The 19,686-nt window shown below is 35.5% G+C and overlaps 1 protein-coding gene across 4 annotated transcripts in view; it reads left to right on the top strand.

Moving 5' to 3' along the window:
* The window catches only part of TAOK1 (TAO kinase 1), a 140,164-nt gene that overhangs the window by 57,325 nt on the left and 63,153 nt on the right, over positions 1-19,686 (top strand). For all 4 annotated transcript variants that reach the window (XM_079130796.1, XM_079130798.1, XM_079130797.1 and 1 more), the window contains one exon: positions 16,173-16,244. In XM_079130796.1, coding sequence (XP_078986922.1) covers positions 16,173-16,244 — 72 coding nt within the window. The remainder of the gene's footprint in view (positions 1-16,172; positions 16,245-19,686) is intronic.

The raw sequence follows: 19,686 nt of genomic DNA, 5'->3' as shown, positions 1-19,686 counted from the left end.
TCGATTATGATTTCCAACCTATTTTACACACCTATGTCAATTTTACTAAAATATTCCCAGAAATGAAAACTCTGGACTTAATGGGTTACTGTAAGCTCAGGTGTGGTTGAAAGGGGCTTCTTAGAAAAACAGAAGACCGACTTTCACCTCTATCTCAGTTCCTTCTGGAACCAAAGACAAAAGGCCAAATGTTTTGACAAAAGATAGAATTAAGGGAGATCAAAATATCTCACCTTTTTTTGGCAACTTTGAATTGATAAGAGAAAATGTATGCTTTTTGCTGACACAGGGTTGGCTCTCAAAAGCCATTCCTTTATGAAAAAGAAAGTTTAAATTCATCTATATTAGTAAACTACATACAGGCAGAGGCTTTTCCTATTCACTTAGTAAAGTTCTTTTCATGGAAATATAAGATCAGGTTTCTGACACCTGACCCAGAAAGATTATAGATGACTGTTATTTGGGAGACTTTAATAGACAATCTTATCCACTTCGACTTCCTCTCCTCAAACTCCCTGGCTTGCTGTTACTACCACCCAGCAACCTCAAACCCCTAATTCTTTTTGTAGCTCAAAATGCTATTTAATGTTCAACTGTCAATGGAGGAAGTCTGAGGAGTTCCAGAGTAAGGGAACCTCAACTCGTGAGGGAACCTCAACTCAGGACCAGTGGGGTTCTTGACAGACATCATAAAAAATGAATTTAAGGGGCTGGGGTTGTGGCTTTAGAGGGAGAGCATTTGCATAGTGTTGTGTGAGGCATTGGGTTTGATTCTCAGTACTACATAAAAATAAATGAAGGTATTGTGTCCATCTACAACTAAAAAAATAATAAAAAAAAAAAAACGAATTTAAGGAAGCATTAGTTAGAGACACAGATTTATTTTGGAAGGTAGAGACACATTCATGGGAGCAAGATGTGCTTTGGGTAAAGCAAAGAATAAACATTCAAGAGAGAATTCAGGGGCTGGGGTTGTAGCTCAGTGGTAGAGCACTTGCCTAGCATGTATGAGGCACTGGGTTTGATTCTCAGCACCACATATAAATAAATAAATAAAGGTCCCTCAACAACTAAAATAATATTTTGAAAAGAGAGAGAATGCGGGCCACCTAGAGAGTGGGAGATGCTTTTAGGGTCCTTAGGCGGCTCTTTCCAAGGAAACTTGGTGAGGAATGCGCATGGGAAGGTATGTGATAAGTGAGGAAGATTAGCCTGGTGATCACAAGACGAATTATGTAGTCTAATCTTTCTCAGGATCCTTCGGCTGATGTGCTCTCCATTATCCCATCAGTAGACGATGTGGAAAATCACCCTTGATTTTAAGTTTCTTAAAATATTGTCTCTCTCTTTTCTTAATCTGTTAGTTGGCTACTGTACAAGGTAATTTTCATAAGCGAGTAACATTTTGGTTACTTTAAGATTTACAGGTTTCCCACAGATTGGAGAGTAACAGGCTTAGAAAATAGAACTTGGGGAGTAACAGTTCTGGGAAGAAGTAAGGCTTTGAGGGTGGAGGTATGAGGAACTGTAGCACAGGACTTTCAGATTTAAGTTATATTTTCTTTTTCCTTCCTTTTATCTGTCTTGATTTCTTCTATGCTGTCCTAAAATCCTTGGCCTTTTCTTTAAGTCTCCTATTTTGTGTATGTCTCTTGTATTTCTGTAAGTTAATAAATTTATATGCTTTTAAAATTTTGTTTCTCTTTTGCCAGTTCATTAAAAGCCTAGAATTATTGAACCTTTGGGGAGAAAAGAAAATTTAAAACTTCCCTACACAAAATCCCTCTCACTTCTTGATATATTCCAAGATCCCCAGTGGATGCCCAAAACCAAAGATAGTACTGAGCCTTATAACTTAATGCCCCTCCTTCCCTCTCCACCTTTCTCCCTCCCTCCCTCTCTCCCTCTCTCCCTCCCTTGCTTCCTTCCTTCCTTCCTCCCTCCCTCCCTCCCTCCCTCCCTCCCTCCCTCCCTCCCTCCCCATGGGGATGGAACCAAGGCTGTCATGAATGCTAGGCAAGCACTCTAGCACTGAAATATATTTCAGCCTCATGTCTCATGTCTTTTCCATTTTAACTGAACATCTATCATGCACAGTGGCTATAATTTTTGCAGTTTGAGTGTGATAGCAAAACTAGCACAAATTTCTTTTTTTTATAATTTCATGAATAGATTCATTCTTACTGTAGATTTTATCAACAAAAGCATATAGGTTTTTTCCTCTCGCTATTAAGTCAAGAACTTTTATAATGTTACTGTTTTACTTATAGGAAACACTTTATGGTTTCCCTTTGACACATGCAAATTGCCAGCATTACTACTCTGCTTTAGAGCTGTTAAATCATTACTTATACACAAGCACTGGATACTGTAGCAGTTAATCTGGTAACCGAGGGGTCTACTAACTCATTAATGGATGGGTAGCATATGTACCATGGATACTCTGGACAAAGGGATGATTTATTCATGTCCTGGGCAGAATGGAGGAAATTACTCAAAACAGCGCACAATTTAAAACTTCAAGAGAAAACCCCTCTTTGGGCTTTGAGGAAGAGAGAGGGTCACAAAAGAAGGTCAGAGATCTCTGAGTCTGCATTTTAGTTCAGAGTACTTACTGATCATGTCAAATGGCCATACTTTGTGATATTGTTTTCTCAACAAGTTCCTGTTTTCAATTTTGAGTATATACTGAGGAATGGAATTATAGGTTCTCTGATTATATTAGAGGAACTGCCAAACTGCATCACAATAGTTGCACCACCGGCTGAATAAAAGTGTTCCAGCATGTCTACATCTGTGACAATGCCTGTTGTTGTTTTAATTGTTATTTTGATTATAGCCCTCATACTAGGTGTGAAGATCTCATTGAGGTTTTGATTTGCATTTCTTTAATGACTGATGATGTTGAGCATCTTTTCATGTGCCGTTTATATTTCATGTGTCATTTGTATTTCTTCTTTGCCCATTTGTGAAATTGTTGTTTTTTCTTTGTTGTTAAGGTGTAGGAGTTCTTTATATATATTCAGGGTATTAAATTTTCTTTTCTTTTTTTTTCTTTTATGCAGTGCTTGGGTATCTAACCCAAGGTCTCCAGCATGCTAGGCAAGTGTTGTATCACTGAATTGTACTCCCAGCTCAGGATAGTAAATCTTTATCATGATTTGCACACATTTTCTCTCATTCTGTAGTGTATCTCTTCCTTTTCTTGATAAAATGTTTTGATACACAGAAATTTACATTTCAGTGAAGTCCAAATCTGTGTTTTCTTTTGTAGCTCATGCTTTCGTTATCATATCTAAAGACCCATTGCCAGACCAGGAATGGTGGCACATGTGTGTAATCCCAGGTACTCAGGAGGCTGAGGCAGAAGGATCACAAGTCAAGACCAGTATGGGCAACTTAGTGAGGCTCAGTCTCAAAATAAAAAAGTCTGCGGATTGTAGCCCAATGAATGGTGGAGTGCTTGCCTACCATATGTGAAAACCTGGGTTCAATCCCCAGTACCAAAAACTTTTTAAAAAATCCATTACTGAATCCAAGGTCATGAAAATTTACCCTGTGTTTCCTTTTTAGAATTCTATGATTTGAGCTCTTATATTTAAGTCATTGGCACATTTTGAGGTAGTTTGTTGTTGTTTTGGTATGATATTGAGGGGGTGGTCCCACTTCATTCCTTTGCATATGTCCTGGTAACCATTTATTGAAGAGATTATTGTTTACCCATTGAATAGCCTTGGCATCCTTTTCAAATGAGTTCACTATATTGTCTAGGTTTATTTCTGAACTCTCAATTCTGTTGCATTTTTTTGTATGCCTACCTTTATGTCAGTACCATACTATTTTAATTATTGTGGCTTTGTAGTAAGTTTGATTTCAAGAAGTTTTTTCTCCCAACTTATTATTCTTTATAAAGATAATTTAGGGCCCCTTAAAATTCAATATTAAGTCTTCTAAATCCATGAACACAGGATGACTTTCTAAATATCTGTTTAGATCTTTAATTTCTTAACAGCTGTATTTCAGAGCTTTTTTTTTTTTTTTTTTTAATTTGTTTGTTTTTGTTTTTCTGTTCTGTGGTGCTAGGAATTCAAACAAGGACCTTGTACATGCTGGACAAGCACTCTACCGCTGAGCTATCTCCCCAGTCTCTGTTTTGCAGTTTTAAACGTACAAATGTTTCACTTCCCTTAAATTTATTTCTAAATTGAATTACTTTCTAAATTTCCTCTTTGAATTGTTTATTGCTGGTGTATATAAACAGCTGATTTGTGTATTAATCTTGTATCTGACAAGTTAGCTGAATTTATTTGCTTTGATAGCTTTCTTTTGAATTCTTTGGGATTTCTATATTTAGGAACACATCCTCTGCAAATGGAGCTATTTTACTTATTCCTTTGAAACTTGGATGACTTTGATTTATTTTTCCTGTCCTAGTTGCTCAAATTTTAACAGCTGTTCACATTGCCTTATTTTCCTTTCCTTTTACCCTCAAATTGACAAAAACAAAACAAAATAAAAAACCCATAAGGAATATAATGATATTCATCACAGCATTATATTTAATAGCAAAAATAGAGGCAAATTATGGTATATCAGATACATATATTACAAAATCTAAAGAGCAACTGGTATACATAAACACTTATTAATATGAAAAATAAGTACCACAAAATAAAACATGATTTTTTTTTTTTTTTTTTTTAGAAAAATGGTAAATGACAGTATATACATATAAACATTATGTGTTAAAGATATACATGTAGGGGCTGGGGTTGTGGCTCAGTGGTAGAGTGCTTGCCTGGCACATATAAGGTACTGGGTTTGATCCTTAGAACCATGAAAAAATAAATAAATAAAACAAAGGTATTGTGACCATCTATAACTAAAAAATGTGTGTGTGTGTGTGTGTGTGTGTGTGTGTGTGTGTGTAGGGTGGTTTTTTCACTAGGGAAGCCATTTGATTCTAGACTTTTCTTTCTCTTGGGAGGTTTTTGTTTTGATACTGGGGATTAAACCCAGGGGTGGTTAAAATTGAGTTACATCACTAGCCTGTTTTTTATTTCTTATGTTTTATTTTGAGACAGGGTCTCGATAAGTTGCTCAGGGTCTCCCTAAATGGCTGAGAGTGATTTTGAACTTGGCAGTCCTCCTGCCTCAGCCTCTGGAGCCATTGGGCATGGTGTGTGCCACCATGCCCAGCCTCTTGGGGAGGTTTTTGATTACAGATCAACTCTTTATTTGTTATAGATCTATTGAGATTTTTAAAAATTTTCTTGAGTTAGGTAATTTTGGGGTTTCTATGAGTTTTATTATCTAATTCATAGGCAATAGTGTTCTCATATGCTTTTTGGCTTTTATGAATAAAATTGCTATGAACATTCTTACCAGGTCTCTTTGTAGACTTAAGTTTCTATTTTTCTGCATTAAATACTAAGAATGGAATTTTTGGGTCATAGTGCAGATGTAAGTTTAATTTTGTAACCAATTACCACACTTTTTTTATCAAGACAGAAACTGTATACTCCTGGTAGCAGTGCACGAGAATTCTGTTTGCTCTATATCCTCTCCAGCATTTGGTGTTGACAGTCATTTTAATTTGAGCTATTGTGATAGATGTGTAATAGTCCTTTAATATGGTTTTTATTTTGTTATGAGAGGGTGTCTCACCAATTTGCCCATGCTGGACTTGAACTCATGATCTCAAGTGATCATCCACACTCAACTTTCCAAATAGCTGATATGACATACACACAACCCTATTGCAGCTCAGTATGGTTTTAATTTATCTTTTCTTCATGATTGGTTATGCTGAGTGCCTTTTCATGGACTTAATGGCTATTTAAATATCTTTGGGCAGCATTTGTTAAAATATTTTGCCCTTTTTAAAAAATTGCATGTTCTCCCCACCCCCCCGCCCCCTCTATTTTATTTGTAGGCGTTTTTTATATGTATTAGTGTTTGTTAGTACTGTTTTGTTTTTGTTGTTTAGGGTCCAACTGGTCTTAAACTTCTTAAACTTGTGGACTGAAATAATTCTGCCCTCTAATTTCTTGGATTGAATTTTTTTCTGAGTATGGTGTTGGGAATTGCACATGCTAGGCAAGTGCTCTTTCACTAATCTACATCCCAAGCCCCAAGTTTCCCAATTACCAATCTAGAGGAAGACATGTAGGGGATTACTGTGCTATACTGACTTCACTGTGTGTTTTAACAGACTCATATAATAAAATAAAGGGAGAAATTTGTTCTTTAAATGCTGACTTCAGAAGCCAAAATCTGAAGTTAAGGTTAAGACAGTCCTAGGAACTCAGGGACAACTGACCAACTGACCAAAAGCACAAGTTTTTCTCTTATTGTCTTGATGTCTGGGAAATATACAACATATAGATAAGAAAAGTTTGAATGTAGCCTAGAATTGAATCTATTTGCTGAAATTCCATTTCTAGGTATTCTGGGTATTCTGTGGTATCAAATAAAGCCCGATATGTATGTATATTCTTCTGTACTTTTGTTTATGCTAACCCCCAGCCCATGATAGGATTAAATACAGTGTTTTGTTGATAGAGGAAAGACCTTCTCTTTAGATAACTAAAAGTAGTCCTTATAGCATATCCTTGAATTTTCATTAATTGGCTGTAGGAATCATGTTAAATTAAAAAATATTCTAATTGAGGCATCTAGTATTGCTGTCTCATCAGGCAAGCTAATCACAGATTGGCACCATAGTATTTGAAACCAAACCAGAGGATCAGATATCTAAGAGGATTGTTGTAGATTGCAAAGAAGATAGACATTCTCTTTTAGTCTCCAGTACTTTAAATAGAACCAACATGATGTCAGTAGGTAGGCCATAGTATACAGGAAAATTAAAGAGACAAAAAGAATACCTACTTAGGAACTAGATAGTTTGCTAACAAATGTGGCAGACCACATATGTGATCCTAATAGTCATTTATTTACTTTGTAAAAGTTTTTTGGTTATTCACTTTTAAAAATGGAATATAGTATTTCCTAGTATAAGATTATACTAATCTGTGCTTTTTTATAGTGTTTACAAATTATATATTCTCCAACAGTTACATAAATTGTTCAGTGTTATTCACATTTATGTTATGAGAATAATTATCAATAGTGATTTTGAATCATTCTTCTTTTTAAAAATAATTCTTGGTATGGGGATAGCTCAGTTGGTAGAGTGCTTGCCTTGCAAACACAAGGCCCTGAGTTCGATCCCCAACACAGGGAAAAAAAAGGATTTGTTTGTTTGTTTGTTCATTTATTTATTTATTTATTTTGGTACTGGGGATTGAATCTAAATGTGCTTTGCCATTGAACTATGTACCCAATCCCTCCCCACCCCGCTTTTTTGAGGTAGAGTATTGCTAAGTTGCTTAGGGCTTCACTGAATTACTGAGGCTGGCCTTGAGTTACTGGGATTACAGGCCTCTATCCCTGCACTCCCATCCTCCCATCCCGTGATTTTGGATCATTCTTGTATAAATATATAAATAAGTTCATTTTAATTTCCCAAATGGATCTTCACAGGCAATTTCCTGGTTTGAGACAAAACAATGATTATATGTATTTTCTTTTTCCTACTTTTTTTTGTTACTCTTTTGCTCTGTACTACCTCAGTTTGTCTTTAGATTTGCAGCTAATTTTATCTTTATCCATTTTCTCTTACAGTGAGAATAGGTGGCATGTAGTATTGTTTTCCTCTTTAATTACCCATAGCTCATTTGGTTTTGACCTACATAGTATTTTATTATGTAAACAAATGCTTTTGTAAACTGCTCTGTTACTTTACTTATTCTCTACTAGAGGATTCCATCCTTTCTTTGGTTAGTTAATTTTATATTACTGCAAGTAAATATGGAAATTGTTTACCTCTTTCTTTGTCCATTCTGCTAGTCTTGTCATGTATTACAATAAATATATTAATGAACTCATGGTACGTATCATACTTTTTGGTTTAAACAATTTTTGCTTATTTTAATGTTTTTTGTTTTGTTTTTGTACTGAGGATTTAACTTAACCAGGGCGCTTTACCGCTGAATAACATCCCCACTTCTTTTTTTTTTTCATTTGATACCAGGGATTGAACTCAGGGACACTCAACAACTGAGACACATCCCCAGCCCTATTTTGTATTTTATTTAGAGACAGGCTTTCACCGAGTTGCTTAGCACCTTGCTGTTGCTGAGATTGGCCTTGAACTTGCAATCCCCCTGCCTCATCCTCCTGAGCCACTAGGTTTACAGGTGTGTGCCACCACGCCCAGCAACAGTCCTTTGTACTTTTTTATTTTGACACAGGGTCTCATTACATTGCCTAGGATGGTCTCAAACTTACTATCTTCCTGCCTCAGCCTCCTAAGTCACTGGAATTACAATCATGTTCCTCTAGGTCTGGCTGGTATACAATTTTTTATAAGCAGTTTGGAAGTCAAAATTTATAAATGCTGTCCTTTTTAAAAAAACAACTTTTTAACTGGATGTAGTGGTACATAACTTTAGTCCCAGCTGCTCAGGAGACTGATGCAATAGGATTCCTTGACCCCAGGAGTTTGAGTTCACCCTGAGTAACATAGCAAGACCAGTCTTAAAAAACAAACAACAATAAAAACAACAGAGAAAGATATATGTATATTGGATTGAACCCAGTAATGCTTAACGGCTGAGGCACATCCTAGCCCATTTCATTTTTTATTTTTTTTTTATTTTTGTGTGTGTGTGTTCTTTTTTTTTTTTTAATTAAAAATCATAAATTTACATAGGGCAGTGTTGTTTGATTCATTCTGTTATTTTTTCCCCTTCCCCCCCACCCCTCCCACCCCTCTTTTCCCTCTATACAGTCCTTCCTTCCTCCATTCTTACCACCTCCTTATCCCTAACCCTAAACCTAACCCTAACCCTAACGCTAACCCCTCCTACCCCCCATTATATGTCCTCATTCGCTTATCAGCGAGATCATTCGTCCTTTAGTTTTTTGAGATTGGCTTATCTCACTTAGCATGATGCTCTCCAATTTCATCCATTTGCCTGCAAATGCCATAATTTTATCATTCTTCATGGCACAGTAATATTCCATTGTATATATATGCCACAGTTTCTTTATCCATCAACTGAAGGGCATCTAGTTGGTTCCACAATCCGGCTATGGTGAATTGAGCAGCTATGAACATTGATGTGGCTGTATCTCTGTAGTATGCTGATTTTAAGTCCTTTGGGTATAGGCCAAGGAGTGGGATAGCTGGGTCCAATGGTGGTTCCATTCCAAGCTTTCTGAGGAATCTCCACACTGCTTTCCAGAGTGGCTCTACTTATTTGCAGCCCCACCAGCAATGTATGAGTGTACCTTTTTCCCCACATCCTCGCCAACACCTATTGTTGCTTGTGTTCTTGATAATCGCCATTCTAATTGGGGTGAGATGAAATCTTAGGGTAGTTTTGATTTGCATTTCTCTTATTACTAGAGATGTTGAACATTTTTTCATATATCTGTTGATTGCTTGTACATCTTCTTCTGTGAAGTGTCTGCTCATTTCCTTAGCCCATTTGTTGATTGGATTATTTGTATTCTTGGTGTAGAGTTTGAGTTCTTTATAGATTCTGGAAATTAGCGCTCTATCTGAAGTATGAGTGGCAAAGATATTCTCCCACTCTGTAGGCTCTTTCTTCACATTACTGATAGTTTCCTTTGCTGAGAGAAAGCTTTTTAGTTTGAATCTATCCCAGTTGTTGATTCTTGCTTTTATTTCTTGTGCTGTGGAAGTCCTGTTAAGGAAGTCTGATCCTAAGCCAACAAGTTGAAGGTTTGGACCTACTTTTTCTTCTATAAGATGCAGGGTCTCTGGTCTGATTCCGAGGTCCTTGATCCATTTTGAGTTGAGTTTTGTGCAGGGTGAGAGATAGGGGTTTAGTTTCATTCTGTTGCATATGGATTTCCAGTTTTCCCAGCACCATTTGTTGAAGAGGCTATCTTTTCTCCATTGCATATTTTTGGCCCCTTTGTCTAGTATGAGAAAATTGTATTTATTTGGGTTTGTGTCCGTGTCCTCTATTCTGTACCATTGATCTACCTGTCTATTTTGGTACCAATACCATGCCATTTTTGTTACTATTGCTTTGTAATAGAGTTGAAGATCTGGTATTGCGATACCCCCTGCTTCGCTCTTTCTACTGAGAATTGCTTTAGCTATTCTGGGTTTCTTATTCTTCCAGATGAATTTCATGATTGCTTGCTCTATTTCTGTAAGGTACGTCATTGGGATTTTAATTGGAATTGCATTAAATCTGTATAGCACTTTTGGTTATGGCCATTTTGACAATATTAATTCTTCCTATCCAAGAACATGGGAGATCTTTCCATCTTCTAAGGTTTTCTTTAATTTCTTTCTTTAGTGTTCTGTAGTTCTCATTGTAAAGGTCTTTCACCTCTTTTGTGAGATTGATTCCCAAGTATTTTATTTTTTTCCATGCTATTGTGAATGGGGTAGTTTTCCTAATTTCTCTTTCTGAAAATTCATCACTTATGTATAAAAATGCATTGGATTTATGAGCATTGATATTGTAACCTGCTACTTTACTGAATTCACTTATGAGTTCTAAGAGTTTTCTGGTGGAATTTCCAGGTTTCTCTAAGTATAAAATCATGTCATCAGCAAACAGGCATAGTTTGAGTTCTTCTTTTCCAATTTATATCCCTTTAATTTCTTTGGTTTGTCTAATTGCTCTGGCTAGAGTCTCAAGAACGATATTGAATAGAAGTGGTGAAAGAGGGCATCCCTGTCTTGTTCCAGTTTTTAAGGGGAATGCTTTCAGTTTTTCACCATTTAGAATGATATTGGCCATGGGCTTAGCGTAGATGGCCTTTATAATGTTAAGGAATGTTCCCACTACCCCAATTTTTTCTAGTGTTTTGAGTATGAAGGGAAGCTGTATTTTATCGAAAGCTTTTTCTGCATCAATAGAAATAATCATGTGATTCTTAACTTTTAGTCTGTTGATATGGTCAGTGACATTTATTGATTTCCTGATGTTGAACCAACCTTGCATCCCTGGGATAAAACCCACTTGATCGTGGTACACTATCTTTTTAATATGTTTTTGTATGCGATTTGCTAAAATTTTGTTGAGAATTTTTGCATCGATGTTCATTAAGGATATTGGTCTGAAATTTTCTTTCCTCAATGTGTCTCTATCTGGTTTAGGTGTCAGTGTGATATTGGCTTCATAGAATGAGTTTGGGAGGGTCCCCTCCTCTTCTGTTTCATGGAATACTTTGAGGAGTATTGGAATGAGCTCTTCTTTAAAGGTTTTGTAGAACTCGGCTGAGAACCCATCTGGTCCCGGACTTTTCTTTTGGTAGGCTTTTGATGACCTCTTCTGTTTCATTGCTTGTTATTGATTTATTTAAGTTGCGTATGTCCTCCTCGTTCAGTTTAGGTAATTCATATGTCTCTAGAAACTTGTTGATGTCTTCAATTTTTTTGGTTTTGTTGGAGTATAGATTTTCAAAATAGCTTCTAATTATGTTTTGTATTTCACTCGTGTCTGTTGTGATATTTCCTTGTTCATTCCGAATTTTAGTAATTTGAGTTTTCTCCCTCTTTCTCTTTGTTAGTGTGGCTAAGGGTTTATCAATTTTGTTTATTTTTTCAAAGAACCAACTATTTATTTTGTTAATTTTTCCGATTGTTTGTTTTGTTTCAATTTCGTTGATTTCGGCTCTGATTTTAACTATTTCCTGTCTTCTACTTTTGGTGTTGGTCTGCTCTTCTTTTTCTAGGGCTTTGAGCTGTAGTGTTAGGTCGTTTATTTGTTGATTTCTACTCTTTTGTTGAATGCGCCCCATGAAATAAATCTTCCTCTAAGTACTGCTTTCATAGTGTCCCAGAGATTTTGATATGTCTTTGTTCTCATTTACTTCTAAGAATTTTTTTATTTCCCTCCTGATAGCCTCTGTTATCCATTCATCATATAATAGTGTATTATTTAATCTCCAGGTATTGGAGAAGTTTCTGTTTTTTATTCTGTCATTTATTTCTAATTTCAATCCATTATGATCTGATAGAGTACAAGGTAGTATATCTTCTTGTATTTGCTAACAGTAGCTTTGTGGCATAAAACATGGTCTATTTTAGAGAAGGATCCATGTGCTGCTGAGAAGAAAGTGTATTCGTTCTTTGTTGGATGGTATATTCTAGATAAGTCAGTTAATTCTAAATTGTTGATTGTGTTATTGAGATATATGGTTTCTTTATTCAATTTTTGTTTGGATGATCTATCCAGCGGTGAGAGAGGTGTGTTAAAATTGCCTAGTATTATTGTGTTGTGGTCTATTTGATTTCTGGAATTGAGAAGGATTTGTTTGACATACATGGATGAGCCAATGTTCGGGGCATAGATATTTATGATTGTTATGTCTTGCTGATTTATGCTTTCCTTAAGCAGTATGTAATGTCCTTCTTTATCCCTTCTGACTAGTTTTGGCTTGAAGTCCACATTATCTGAAATGAGGATGGATACTCCAGCTTTTTTGCTGTGTCCGTGTGTATAGTATGTTTTTTCCCAGCCTTTCACCTTTAGTCTATGGGTATCTCTTTCTATGAGATGAGTCTCTTGCAGGCAGCATATTGTTGGATTTTTTTCTTTTTAATCCCATCGCCAGTCTATATCTTTTGATTGATGAGTTCAGGCCATTAACATTCAGGGTTATTATTGTGATATGATTTGTATTCCCAGTCATTTGACTCATTTTTGTTTTTGACATGATTTGGTTTCTCCTTTATTTGGCTATTCCTTTAGGCTAGTTCCTCCCGTTGCTGATTTGCATCGTTGGTTTTCATCTCTTTCTCATGGAATATTTTGCTGAGAATGTTCTGTAATGCCGGCTTTCTTTTTGTAAATTCCTTTAGCTTTGTTTATCACGGAAGGATCTTATTTCATCGTCAAATCTGAAAGTAAGTTTTGCTGGGTATAAGATTCTTGGTTGTCATCCGTTTTCTTTCAGGGCTTGGTAAATGTTGTTCCAGGCCCTTCTAGCTTTTAGGGTCTGGATTGAAAAATCTGCTGATATTCTTACTGGTTTCCCCCTGAATATAATTTGATTCTTTTCTCTCTCGGCCTTTAAAATTCTGTCTTTATTTTGTATATTAGGTATTTTCATATTAATGTGCCTTGGTGTGAGTCTGTTGTAATTTTGTATATTTGGAGTCCTATAAGCCTCTTGTACTTGGTTTTCCATTTCATTCTTCAGATTTGGGAAATTTTCTGATATTATTTCATTGAATAGATTGTTCATTCCTTTGGTTTGTTTCTCTAAGCCTTTCTCAATCCCAATAATTCTTAAATTTGGCCTTTTCATTCTATCCCATAATTCTTGTAGATTCTGTTCATGATTTCTTACCATCTTTTCTGTTTGGTCAACTTTGTTTTCAAGATTAAATATTTTGTCTTCAATATCTGAGGTTCTGTCTTCCAGGTGTTCTATCCTATTGGTTATGCTTTCTATGGAGTTTTTAACTTGGTTTATTGTTTCCTTCATTTCAAGGATTTCTGTTTGTTTTTTTCAATATCTCTAACTCTTTATTGAAATGATCTCTTGCTTCCCATATTTGCTCTTTTAACTGTTGATTAGTGTGATCATTTAATGCCTGCATTTGCTCTTTCATGTCCTCCTTCAATGCCTGCATTTGCTCTTTCATCTCCTCGTTTGCTTCCCTGATTGTTTTAATTATGTACATTCTGAACTTCCTTTCTGACATTTCTTCTGCTGTGCTGTCATTGGGTTTTATTGATATAGTATCTAGGTTTGTTTGGGACATTTTCTTCCCTTGTTTTCTCATATTGGTCAGATGTCAGTGGGACTCTGTGATATTGCAGATTTCCTCTATTGGCTTATAGTGTCCCTGTAGATTTCCAGTGTATCACCTCCCAGCCTTTGGTAGCCTGAAGTCTTGGAGTAACTTGATAATGCAGTGCTTCCGAAGAAAGCCACCCCTAGCCCGTTGCTGGTTCCAGGGCTTGGAGCTGGCTCTGTGTGGAAAGGCTCTCACTGGGGGGCCTGCTCCGAGAAGCTGGCTGTGTGGGAGGAGCCCACCGCCAGAGTGCCCAGGGCTGCCTGGAGAAGACTCTAGCTGCCCTGCCCTACTCTAATAAGCCGCCCGAATCCGGGCCTGCCGCCTGGGCCGAGCTTCACCAGGTGAGGGAGACTCAGCCCGTGGCTCTGTTTTAGTCTGAGTCTCTCAATGCCTCCCCTTCTTGAATCCTGGATTCTGTAGCGACTGGAGATGCAGTCACCCTGTAGTCCACCATCTTGGATCACCCCGTGGAAAAAGCCTGTGTCCAGAGGGGGCAGGGCCGCCTGGAGAGGTCTCTGGCTGCCCTGCCCTGGTCCCAGAGGCTGCTTGCGGGTCGGAGGTCTCCGCTGGCTTGGGGACTTGTGGTTGGCTCTGTGTAGAAAGCTCATTTTTTATTTTGAGATGGGTCTCTCTAAGTTGGTTAGGGCCCCATTAAGTTGCTGAGGCTAGCTGTGAATTTGTGAGTTGCTGGGATTACAGGCATGTGCCACTACACCCAGTTTTTTTTTTTTTTTTTTGGCGCAGTACTGGGGATCGAACTCAGGGCCTTGTGCTTGCAAGGGAAGCACTCTACCAGCTATCTCCCCAGCCCCTACACTCAGTTCTTGAGGTGTAATTTACATGACACAGATTTATCAGTTTTTTAAGTGTACATTTCAGTGATTTTTTTAAACTAAATATCAGTTTTGCAACCATCACCATAATCAAATTTTAGAACATTCTGTTTTTGGGAATTTACTAAAGCCTGAGTTGAAAATATGTTTCTCCACAAATAATCTGAGGTGGTTCTGAGTATTTTACTGAACTCATTTAAAATATTTAGCAGTTATTGTTTTGTGTCTTCTTAATTTTACATATTATTTCATTCATACATAATGAGTTTGCCCTTTTGCTGCAGTCAACTGTCATGCTTCTGTTTTGATTTTTTTTTTTTAAATGTTGGGGGAAAAAAGGCTTTTTAACCCATTTTTGAAGAGGGTGAAGTTTGGAGAACAAATTATGCTTCTGTTATGCTTTTTAATTTTTTCAGAATTTCTGTAACTTTGTTAAATCATCATTATAATAGCATTTTAGAAGTCTTCTCTTGATCCTTATTAGCAATTGGTTTCAATAGGTATGATTTATTATGTTTGAGGAATTTACTAATCCCCCCCCAAAAAAGAAAAGTTCTTTTCATGACTTGTAAATTTGGTTTGTTAATTTTAGAGTCTTCCTATCTAAATTTACAAATGAAATTAAGTTTCCATTTTGTGCTATTTATAAGGTTTTAGTTATAGGGCATAATGCCTCTGTAAAAATCAGTGGGAGAGCTTTCCTTTTCTTCCTCCTCATATCCTGAAAAGTTCCCTTGGCTGTTTTTCCATTGAAGACTGTTTTAAAGGTAATTGATTCATTTGGTATTCTTTTCTATCTTCCACCATTGTTTTACTCGTGTTTTCTTCTTTGGACCAGTATTAATAATGTATTCTTTCCTAGAAAGTTGTCCATTTCATACCTGTAAATCACTAGTCTGGTTTTGTCTGTTTTTAGTATTACTAAAATGTTTACCTTTTCCTCTCAACTGGGTTATTCAAAGGTAATTCTGCTTTATTTCTCTTTCCAAAATACTAGCAGCTGGGTAATTTTAGGAGTTTTGCTGTATAGTGTTATTTTTTAAATGTTTAAAAGAGTGATTTTAGTTCATTTTATTTTTAAAATAAATTTTATTGTATATATTCGAGGTTTATAAACATGAGATACTTGGAGACAGGAAAATGGACTAAAGTGAAGTAGGTTAACATATCTGTCATCTCACTTACTTTTGTATGTGACAAAAGCAGCTAGAACCTACTTATTTAACAAAAGTCCATAATACAGTACAATTTCATTAATTTTAGTTTTCATGCTGTAATTAGATTTTTAGACTTGTAGCATATGTTAAATGTTTTTTCTATTCTTTGACTTACATCTCCTTATTCTCCCACTAAAAGCCATTTTGATGTCCTTTTTGACATGGTTGTTCATAAATACTTTTATTCTCAAAGAAATGTTTGCCCAGATTTAATTTATTGATTTTTACAATGATCCTTTTAAAATTCTTTTTTTGTAGGCACGGGATGTGCGTACCAATGAAGTGGTGGCCATCAAGAAAATGTCTTATAGTGGAAAGCAATCTACTGAGGTAGGTTAAATATATACTTTTTTTTTTTTTTTTTTTTTTTTGTGGTGCTGAGGATTGAACCCAGGGCCTTGTGCTTGTGAGGAAGTGCTCCACCAACTGAACTATACCCCCAGCCCCTACATTTTTATAGATATGTTAGAGAATAACATACTATTTTTAATTAGAGACCAAAGGTTGGAATTCTTTAAGGAATTTTAATGTACGATACACACAAAAGCATATAAGCTGGGAGTGGTAGTGAACACCTAGTAATCCCATCAACTCATGAGGCTGAGGTAGTAGGATCATAAGTTCAAAATTAGCCTCAGCAACTTACCAAGACCTTGTCTCAAAGCTTAAAAAAATTAAATAAAATAAGTGTACAAATCTTAAATTTATATCTTAATGAATTTTCTCATTTAACTCTTAACCTAGAGCTGAAAACAAACATTAATGCCATCCCAAAAACCTTCCCAACTTGTGTCCCCTGCTTTTAGTTTTTTCATACTGTGTTTTAATATGTTATTCTGTTTAATATGTTATATCTTGGAAGGGTGATTAGTTTTAGTTTTTAAAAACTAAAACAGGGCTCGGGAGATAGCTCAACTGGTAGAGTGCTTGCCTCACAAGCACAAGGCCCTGAGTTCGATCCCCAGTACCGCAAAAAGAAATTTTTTTTAATTAAAAAAAATAAAAACTAAAACAGAAGGACTGGGGTTGTAGCTCAGTGGTAGAGTGCTTGCCTAGCATGTCTGAGGCGTTCATTTGATTTACAGTACCACATATAAATAAGTAAAATAAAGGTTTTATCAATAACTAAAAAATCTTAAAAAAAAAACTAAAATAAGATATGCATGACAATAAATTATATGGGACATAATCTTTTAAAATAGTTTACAAATTGCTTAATGCTTATTTTAAGCAAACTATAAATAGGCAGTATTTAACGATTTGAAAAACCAAAAAAATTAAATTATTGATGTCATATTTTAGTTTACTACTATTCTGATTCTTTTTTATTATATAGGTATTTATAAAATGTAATCTTTTTCTTTTCTTTTTTTGTATGTGGATTAAACCCTGGGCCTTCTACATGCTAGGCAAATGGTGTACCTCTGAACTATATCACCAGCTCATAATCTACTTTTTAAATCTAAAATTCTGACAGTGTAATTTAAAAATTTTAAAAAGATTTTAATTGTGGTGAAATACATATAACAAAACTTGCTGTCTTAAACATTTTTAAGTGTACAGTTCAGTAGCATTAAGTATATTCACATTATTGTGCCACGATTGTTACTATTCTTCTCCAAACTTTTTCATTTTGCTAAACTGAAACTCTGTACTCATTAAACAATAGTTCTCCATTTCCCAGCCTTTATCAACTACCATTCTGTGTTTCTTACTGTTATGAATTTGAGTACTCTAGGTATTCTGTACATGGAAATCATTCAGTATTTATCCTTTTGTGACTAACTTATGTAGTGTGCACCATAGTTTCCTTCCTTTTTAAGAATGAAAAATACTCCCTTGTGTGTGTATATATCACATATCTGTATGTTAGCCTTTCTATCTAACTATACACACATAACACACTTCACATTTATGTTCGTACCATGTATAAATGGACACTTGGGTTGCTTCCAGCCCTTGGCTATTATGAATAATGTTGCTATGAATGTAAAATATTTGTTTTATTTTATTTTATTTTTTCTTATTTATCTTTTAATTTTTTACAGACTGCATTTTGATTCATTGTACATAAAAAATGGGGTACATTATTTCGTTTCTATGGTTATACGCGATGTAGATTCATACCACGCATGTAATCATACATGTACATAGGATAAATATGTCTGTCTCATTCCACCATGTTTCATACCCCCCTCCCTTTCATTTCCTTCTACATAATCTAAAGTTCCCCCATTCTTCTCTCACTCTCCACCTCTACTGTATATCATTCTCCACTTACCAGGGAAAACACTCGGCCTTTGGTTTTTTGGGTTGGCTTATTTCACTTAGGATGATATTCTCCAATTACATCCATTTATTTGCAAATGCCATAATATTATTATTCTTTATGGCTGAATAATATTCCATAGTGTATACCACAGAAAATATTTCTTTTGAGTCTCTGCTTTCATTTCTTTTGGGTATATACCCAGAAGTAGAATTGTTGGTTCAGTACTAAAGATTTTGGTTTCCTACTTTTTTGGAATCTAATTTATGGTGGATCTTTTTTTGTGATGATGATCATATTTGTGGGTATAATAATACTGTTAGGATTATATCATGGTCCATCATTTTGATCTCTTAAAAACTCCTGATCTTTCTTGCAGGTTTGATTTTATTTACCATTGTATAAAACAACTTTAGGACTTGCTTTCATAGGCTATTGATTACACTTGAGTCTAATTGATTAGTTATACCTAGAACAAAAAGTTTGTTTACAGCACCATCTTTAACATATAATATTGATGTCCTTCATAAAAGTTTTTTCATTAGAGGTATATAATTTTTAAAAATTTATTTTTATTGTAAACAAATGGGATACATGTTGTTTCTGTTTGTACATGGAGTAACAGCATACCATTTGTGTAATCATACATTCACATAGGGTAATGAGGTTTGATTCATTCTGTTATTTTTTCCTTCCTCCCCACCCCTCTTTTCCCTCTCTACAGTCCCTCCTTCCTCCATTCTTGTCCCCCTCCCACCCTCCATTATGTGTCTTCATGCACTTATCAGCGAGATCATTCATCTTTTGGATTTTTGAGATTGGCTTATCTCACTTAGCATGATATTCTCCAATTTCATCCATTTACCTGCAAATGTCATAGTTTTATTATTCTTTATAGCTGAATAATATTCCATTGTATATATAGAGGTATATAATTTTTAAGACTTTGTCTCCTAGAGTATTCAAATTTGAAATTTAAAGTTCATAAAATAGGTTTTCAGAATTTAGCATTTTATAATATATTTTACACATATTACATAAAACGTTGAACATATTTTGGTGTATTTGGTTGAGATCATGTGAAATAACATCAGAGGTATATGATATTAAATCCAGTACAAAACATTTCTTAAAGTTTTCTATTATACTGCTTTCTCTGCCCTTAATTATATAGTCCAAATAAGCAGTAAAACTTTAAAAATTTAAGAACAGTTGGCGGTGGCGAACATCTGTAATCCCTGCAGCTTCAGGAGACTGAGGCAGTAGGATTGAACCTCAGGAAAATCTAGGTGCTAAGCAACGCAGTGAGACACTGTCTCTGAATAAAATTCAGAATAGTGCTGGGGATATGTCTCAGTGGTTGAATGCCCCTGAGTTCAGTCCCCAGTACCAAAAAACAAATAAACAAAACAAAACAAAAACTAAAACAAGAATAAAAAACAGATTCCTAATCCCCATGCCATACCTACTAGACCTATAGAATTTCTGCATTTGGATCCAAGG

The sequence above is a fragment of the Sciurus vulgaris genome (genome assembly GCF_902686455.1).
Source record: "Sciurus vulgaris genome assembly, chromosome: 3".
NCBI classification, from domain to species: Eukaryota; Metazoa; Chordata; class Mammalia; order Rodentia; family Sciuridae; genus Sciurus; species Sciurus vulgaris.
This window is presented reverse-complemented; position numbering and strand designations above follow the sequence as displayed.